Below are 7,839 nucleotides of genomic sequence, written 5' to 3' on the forward strand. Positions count from 1 at the left end.
TTTGGTTGAAGTAGCTAAAGTAACCTGACTACATTAGAGTTTATAAATCATGGTCAACAAGAATAATGATATTACTGCTTTCATGACAATAATATTGTCCTTCCTATTTGAAGATTATACCATTGATAGTAATTGTTATTTGTGTGCACTCTGTAGTTGAAAAGACCTGTGTACAATTAATAGTTTTTCCCAGTGTCTGCAGCAAGACACCTTTACAGCTTAGAATGTGGAACCTTTCCTCAATTTATAAGTAAGTCTGTATTTACATTAAAGAATAACAGGTCATACTCAGACCAAGTCAATTTAAAATCAAAAGTGGTATCTCCACTGCAATCTTAAAATATCTTTTTAGAATATTGCATGTCTGATTTTGATATGAAAATTTCATATTAGAGTAGGATGATTGTAAACTGAACTGAAGTTTCTTTTGGTTCTTTGTGTAGTGTTTTAGAATAATACAAACACAGTCATACTGACAAGTATCTCCATTCTAATGATTTTCAAATTAAGGAATGGTTTCAAATTAGGAAAGCTCTTTGTTCACCTAGCTTTGGAATAGCATGGTATGTGCTAATTGCTAACTTTGTCTGCATTATTTTTTAAAGATCAAATGGGCGCAGTGGTAATTTTCATTAATCTCGTACAGAGCAGCTAATTAAAATTTTCATTATTATCAATCCATTATCTAGTTGTTTCCTTTGTTCAGTATCAGAACAGGATGTTAATAATAAGCCATTCTTGTATTACAGCTCTATTAAATATAGTGAGAATTAGTTTAATCTATTGGATATTAATAAGCCATTCTTATATTACAGCTCTATTAAATATAGTGAGAATTAGTTTAATCTATTGCACTGTTTTGTCTTTAGGTGATCTCTTTAATATTATGTTGTACCATATTGATTACACTGAAGATACTTTGACATTTTGTAATAGAGATTTCAGAATTAAATGTTTGTTGATTTTTTTTTTTTTTTTACGAAATGTTGAGGAAAAGTGACATATAGTTAAAGAAAAAAAATAACCCAAGGACCAGAATGTTGGTGTTTTATCCTCACAACCTCATTAATTACCTGTAGTTAGGATCATGTAAATCAATTTGATTCCCTATTTCTATAATGGTAATATTAAAAGAGCTGGTGTTTAAGGGCCAGTCCGGCCTTTCTATGCTGTTTCTATCATGTTTTCATAATTCTCAAATATGAACTACTGTTAAAACCCCAAAGTCCGTCTAAGCTTGGTTAAAGGCATTTGTTCTATAAATTTATATATTTTCTGTCTTGCACCATTATATTGTTTGCTTTCATTCTGTATAACCATAGAGTATCCTCAATTATGAAATTTAAACCAATTTCTAGGACTTGAGGGAGAGGTGACTCCCAAGGTGATAGACTGACCCAGTGGTTCCATAAAGAATCTCTCACCCACAACCATGTAGAAGAAGAGAAGTTAACGTTTTCTCAGTACCTTACTCTCTATGGTACAACATACATATGTGCATGTTTGCTCCGTCGTGTTTGAGTCTTTGTGACCCCGTGGAGTTTAGCCCACCAGGCTCCTCTGTTCATGGAAGTTTCCAGGCAAAGATACTGGAGCAGGTTGCCATTTCCTCCTCTGGAGAATCTTCTTGATCCAAGGATCCAGGGATTGAAACCTCATCTCTTGTGTCTCCTGCATTGGCAGGCAGATGCTTTATCACTGAGCCACACGGGAAGCCACAGCATATATGAAATGCTTCTTGTTTTTGGCACTTTGATATGCATTGTCTGACTTAATCCTCATAACAAATATGAGGGATTGGTATTTATTACCCCTGAATCAAGCATGAGCAATTATTTTTATAGAGATCCGTTCAGTCATCTGAGCAAAGATTACCTAGAAGGTAAATGAAAGGGTCTTGATGCATATCTAGTGGCAGTTTGAGCCATTCCCAGCGTACCATATACTATCTAAAGTTACCTTATGCTAGCATCTCTGAATCGGAGAAGGCAATGTCACCCCACTCCAGTAGTCTTGCCTGGAAAATCCCAGGGATGGAGAAGCATTGTAGGCTGCAGTCCATGGGGTCGCTACGAGTCAGACACAACTGAGTGACTTCACTTTCACTTTTCACTTTTATTCACTGGGGAAGGAAATGGCAACCCACTCCAGTGTTCTTGCCTGGAGAATCCCAGGGATGGGGAAGCCTGGTGGGCTGCCGTCTATGGGGTCACACAGAGTCGGACACAACTGAAGCGACTTAGCAGCAGCAGCAGCAGCATCTCTGAATATATTGTAATGGAATGTCTCGGGACTGTAATATTCTGAAGTGAAACTAAACCGAATTTGAAAGCTTTGGCATGTTGAAGGTCACCAGTCATTCACCTTTTTCGATTATTCACCCTTCATATATCCATCACTCCTTCAAGAAATATATGTTGAGTACTTAACTCTGTGCCAAGCACTGTGTTAAGATCTAGAGATAGAGCAGTGAACAAGTTAGGCAAGTTTCCTGCTTTGTAGAGCTTATATTTTAATGAGAAGTACACAGTAAACAAGTATATAAAGCAGTAAAATTATATAAAGCTAATAGGATAAGTGAGATTTAAAATGATGTTGTGATGATAAGTGCAGTGTTAAGACAGGAAGACTGGTGGGATGAGACATAAATGATGAGAACCAGCAATGGAGAGGCCAGAGTCTTCCAGGCAGAAAAAACAGCAAATACAAAGATCGTTCTACAGGAATAAGCCCTGTATATATAAAGCCTCCAGGGGAGGATCAGTATGGCCTTGTCATCCATTAATTGAGAAAATAAATTTGGGGGTCCTATGAAAGTGGAATGTGACTTCAGATCTGCAAAATTTTATACTATAAATGTTTACTTGCTAGTCCTTGTGGATCTGTAGCCTTAAGAGCTGGGCAAATAAGTTACAGAAATGTGAAAATGATTTCAAGGTGATGATTTTACTTACTGTGCCATCTATATGGTGATTTATTCAGTAGACTTCCTAAATATCTACTGTCCAACTGGAGTGAAAATATGAAATTGTATTCCTTGTTCTGTAATTATTATGGACAGATTCAGTAATGGCACACTTTTGCTGATGCTCACTAAACACCATCACTGTGTTAGACACTTGGCATACATGGAGTTTCCAGTCTAGAAGAGAAAGAGACTCACCTCTGCCCCAATGTCTCAAGTGCTATAATAGTGAAAGGGCCATGGTGGTGTAAGGGAATAGTTTTTGTACATGAGACTTTATCAGACTTTAAACATTTGCTATTTAATGGAATAAAAAAAATAAAACTCAGACATTAAGAATGGTTGACAATTTCTGTATCAGGAGGCCTTTTCAATAAAAAGCCAAATATTAGGAAATCCTAGGGAATCTATTTCTCATTATTAACACACTGTTTTTTTTAAACTCTATATCCTTTAATGACATAACTTCTATCAAATTGAAAAGAAAATTGCTTTCCTATTTATAGCTTAGGTACTTAGCAAAAACTGAGTGTAATTCATATGAACTTACAAAATGGGCTCCAAGCTAGAGTTTTAATCCAGGGGGATACATTTGTAATATAGGAAAGGGGCAGTTATGATTATGTAGATCTGGGATCTGAAACTATGAATTATTAGAACCATGAATGTGTTGTTGATGTTTTTCTCCCGGCCTTTTCCCCAAATGACTTACATAGTTATGGCAAGGCGATGAAGCTCAGAAGCTGTGATGAGATAATGAGTTCTAGAAATAACCCTGTGTATATTGGAAATTAAGCTAAAAAATAGTCAATATCAGATAAATGCATTTAATGACTTCTAAAGATTAATCGATAGCATGTGAGTAGCATAGTTCGGAAGGAATAGTTAGGAACTGGTGAATGCTTTAGACTAACATGCTAATCGGAGACTATATTGTCTTACATTTTAATAACCATTTTCACTTGGTTTTGAGATAGGGTGATATTCTGATATATTTCAATAGATTTGGGTTATGAAGGCAATGGCACCCCACTCCAGTACTCTTGTTTGGAAAAATCCCATGGACGGAGGAGCCTGTTAGGCTGCAATTCATGGGGTCGCTGAGGGTTGGACATGACTGAGTGACTTCACTTTCACTTTTCACTTTCATGCATTGGAGAAGGAAATGGCAGCCCACTCCAGTGTTCTTCCCTGGAGAATCCCAGGGACGGGGGAGCCTGGTGGGCTGCTGTCTATGGGGTCGCACAGAGTTGGACACGACTGAAGTGACTTAGCATAGCATAGCATAGCATAATGTTTTGCATTATATTTTGTAGAATAGAAGTAACTAGTAAACTTAATAAAATGATTTCTAAATGTATGTCCTACGGGTAAAGGAGGACCAGCTAATGTTAATCCTAATGCTTGGACTTTAAATTTAGGCGAGACCTGACCCCATAGATGGCAGCCTACCAGGCTCCCCCGTCCCTGGGATTCTCCAGGGAAGAACACTGGAGTGGGCTGCCATTTCCTTCTCCAATGCATGAAAGTGAAAAGTGTAAGTGAAGTCGCTCAGTTGTGTCCGACTCATAGCAACCCCATGGGCTGCAGCCTACCAGGCTCCTCTGTCCCTGGGATTTTCCAGGGAAGAGTACTGGAGTGGGGTGCCATTGCCTTCTCCAATGCATGAAAGTTAAAAGTGAAAGTGAAGTCGTTCAGTCGTGTCCAACCCTCAGCGACCCCATGGACTGCAGCCTACCAGGCTCCTCCACCCATGGGATTTTCCAGGCAAGAGTACTGGAGTGGAGTTCCATTGCCTTCTCTGAGCATTAATGCTACTCAAGTCCATATTCTGTTCAGGTCATAAGCACCATCAGTATAATTTTCTTTTAAATGAGGTTGAGGAGAGTGTTGAAGTCTATCCACATGTCTTTACCATGTCAATTCTAGATGACCAAAAGATTTTAAACGCCTGACACTCTGCACACATTTTTTAGTAAAATATTTACATATTCTATGCATTATTTTATTTTAAAAGTTTTTTTTTTAAAACCTTGTTGTTTGTCTAAAAGAATTTCGTGTTTTTTTCCTATTTAATAGGGAGGACTGAAAAACAGCAAACATGAATGCACCCTATCTTCACAAGAATATGTTCATGAATTACGATCTGGTATTTCCGATGAGAAACTCCTTAACTGCCTAGAATCTCTGAGGGTTTCTTTAACCAGCAATCCTGTCAGGTCAGTGCTTTTTACTGTTTTGGTGCGACTCATACAATTTGTACTGTATATGATTGTTGGGAATATAATCACATCATTTTGACCTCAAGATTCCATGACCAGATGTCTGATGTTAGCTAATAAAGCAATGTCTAATTATGAGGTCTAAACATTTAAAAATATATAGTTAATCTGATTTCCAATAACATGCAATTTTAAGAATACAAGTATTACTTGGATGGTTAAATCCTCATTGATTATGTAAAATATGGGTCCAGAGGTTAAATATCCACATTTATATGAAAGTCTGTACTCAGATAACAATTATTATATATTTATTTGTAAAATAAATTACATGTATGGCTCTATTATTCTCTTTTAAGAAACTTATTTTAGTTTTGGTTGTGCTGGGTCTTCATTGCTGCATGTGGACTTTCCCTAGTCGTGGTGAGCAGGGGCTCCTCTTTGTTACAGTGTGCGGACCTCTCATTGTGGAGGCTTCTCGTTGCAAAGCATAGACTCCAGGTGCACCAGCTTTAGTGATCGCAGTATGCAGGCTCAGTAGTTGCGTCTTGCAGGCTCTAGAGGTGGGCTCAGCAGTTGTGGAGCACGTGCCCAGCCAGTCACTGGCATGTGGAACCCTCCCAGACCAGGGATTGAACCCATATCTCTGCACTGGCAGGTGGATGCCCATCCACTGTGCCACCAGGGAAGTCTGATATTATTCCTTTTTAACTTGAGAAGTAAATAGAATTTTGTATTCTCTTACAAGTTTTAGATATTTATTCACACTTTTATGTAATTTGGGATAGCAAAAATCAGTTTATTTTAACCAATAAAGTAAATAGGAGAGTATTAATAAACTCCTTAAAAATCTACAGATTTAGGTTATTACCTAGGTGTGAAGGATTTTTAAGGAAGAAGTTCTTGCTAGTGATAGATTCCAATAATTGGTGTTCTTTTATCAACCATAAAAAGCCTTTAAGTTAAATACACTCCACATAAAATGTCTTTATAGGGATAAATAGATTTTCAGTATAATATGAAAATATTCTGGGATCTACTTCCACAGTTACTAAAATATTAAGTTCAGAAATTTGAGTATACAGAAACTGTTATTTCCATTTTTTTCTTGATTTTCCTAATATAGGATGGGACTAGTACTTCCTTGACCTATCCACAGAAGCTTGCAAATAATTTAGAGCTCAGTTGTTTTGTTTGAATTTATGTATAAATTGAAATATCTTATACTATCTATTTTTACCAGTAATGCATTTGGCAGAATAACTCGAAGAGTGTAATTCTCCAATAAATAGTTTAAAAAGGTAATCATAAGATATGACTTGCATTTGGATTTGATAATTATTCAGAGGTGGCTGTCTTGCTATTTTTTCCAGAATGCTTCTGGTTTTAATGATTTGAACATGTGAGTCCTTTAGGACAGTAAAAGTGGCGGATTCTCCCTTGTCCCTGTCCTGCCACCCTGCTCTGCCACCACTGCCTCCTCACACAAACTATACTGAACTTACTGCTCTGAAAATTTCTGTTGAATGGTTAACTGAATGAGTGAATAAATGAATCTTTTACATGTGCCTATAGATTTTGTGACATTTAGTAATAAAGTGGGGGCGGGGGAACCTTGTTAAAATGTATTTTTATAAAGATAGCGGAAAAAGTTTGAAATTGCACATGGGTCTTTTAAAATACAGCAGAACAGGTATCAGACCACGCCAAAGAATTCTTGGGTGAAGTGAGAAGCTGGCAGGTCCCAGTTGCCAGACAGCTGCATCCTGGCAACTGATTGGCTCCACAGTTGCAGGCCTCACAAACTCCGCATTGGGTGGTAGCCTATGCTAAAGGTTGGAGCCTGCCTGTGGAACTTGCTAGCTGGAGCCAAAGCCCACTTCCTCTTTTGCGGGAGCTGCCCTTAAAATGAGTAAGAATGGGTTTGGGAGCTATGGCAGCATTTCTGCCCCAGGTGTAGCCAGCGGAAGCAGTGACCCACTGTTTCAGGGCAGGGTAGCTCTTGCTACTAAGTCCATGGGATCCAGGCCCAAATCCAGGCTGTTGTTCCTTGTGTAAACCAACTGCTCACCTCCAGTCTGGTTGATAACATCTTCAAGAATAGAGGAATCAAGATTTCCCAAGTTTCTGTCATGGGAATAATCAGGCAGGCAGAGAAGACTGTAAGTTACTTTATAAGATTGATGATATGACCACTAAACCTATCGAGGTCTGCCAGTGGGTTGGCAGAGATAAAGCAAAGCAGGAGGTGACTCTGCTTCCAGTGGGAGTATATACCAGTGTTTGGTATCCTCGAATGTTCTGCGGAGGTGAAGAGCCTTGAGATGTTGAAAATCCATGTCCTCCAAGACATGAACGAGTACAGCACATACATATTCTAGAAATGGTCAAGGTACACATGATGCTGGATAACACCTGCCAAGCGGCCTCTGGGCAAAGTGGCCCTGTTGATCCATCAGAAATGGATGAAGCCCAGAAGCACGGCGAGCACCACCCCAGTTTCGTCCAAAACGAGGTGCTGCATTTGATTCATGAGTGTCCTCCATAGGGAAGGCAAGAGCATTCATGAGCTCCAGACCAAGCTTTGCGACCTGAGCATCTGGACTGTCAAGCAAGCCATTGATTATCTGACTGTGGAGGGCCACATCTACC

The 7,839-nt window shown here is 38.6% G+C and overlaps 2 protein-coding genes across 4 annotated transcripts in view; both read left to right on the forward strand.

Moving 5' to 3' along the window:
• DIAPH2 (diaphanous related formin 2) overlaps positions 1 to 7,839 on the forward strand; it is a 984,078-nt gene that overhangs the window by 239,225 nt on the left and 737,014 nt on the right. For all 3 annotated transcript variants that reach the window (XM_070783973.1, XM_070783972.1, XM_070783974.1), the window contains one exon: positions 5,045 to 5,184. In XM_070783973.1, the coding sequence (XP_070640074.1) occupies positions 5,045 to 5,184 (140 nt within the window). The remainder of the gene's footprint in view (positions 1 to 5,044; positions 5,185 to 7,839) is intronic.
• RPA4 (replication protein A4) overlaps positions 5,191 to 7,839 on the forward strand; it is a 34,464-nt gene continuing 31,815 nt past the window's right edge. Inside the window, 6 exon segments of the mRNA XM_070783975.1 lie at positions 5,191 to 7,207; positions 7,210 to 7,356; positions 7,359 to 7,464; positions 7,466 to 7,553; positions 7,556 to 7,729; positions 7,731 to 7,838. Of these exon segments, the coding sequence (XP_070640076.1) occupies positions 7,096 to 7,207; positions 7,210 to 7,356; positions 7,359 to 7,464; positions 7,466 to 7,553; positions 7,556 to 7,729; positions 7,731 to 7,838 (735 nt within the window). The 5' untranslated portion in view covers positions 5,191 to 7,095.

This window comes from Bos indicus, chromosome X (genome assembly GCF_029378745.1).
Source record: "Bos indicus isolate NIAB-ARS_2022 breed Sahiwal x Tharparkar chromosome X, NIAB-ARS_B.indTharparkar_mat_pri_1.0, whole genome shotgun sequence".
Lineage (NCBI taxonomy): Eukaryota > Metazoa > Chordata > Mammalia > Artiodactyla > Bovidae > Bos > Bos indicus.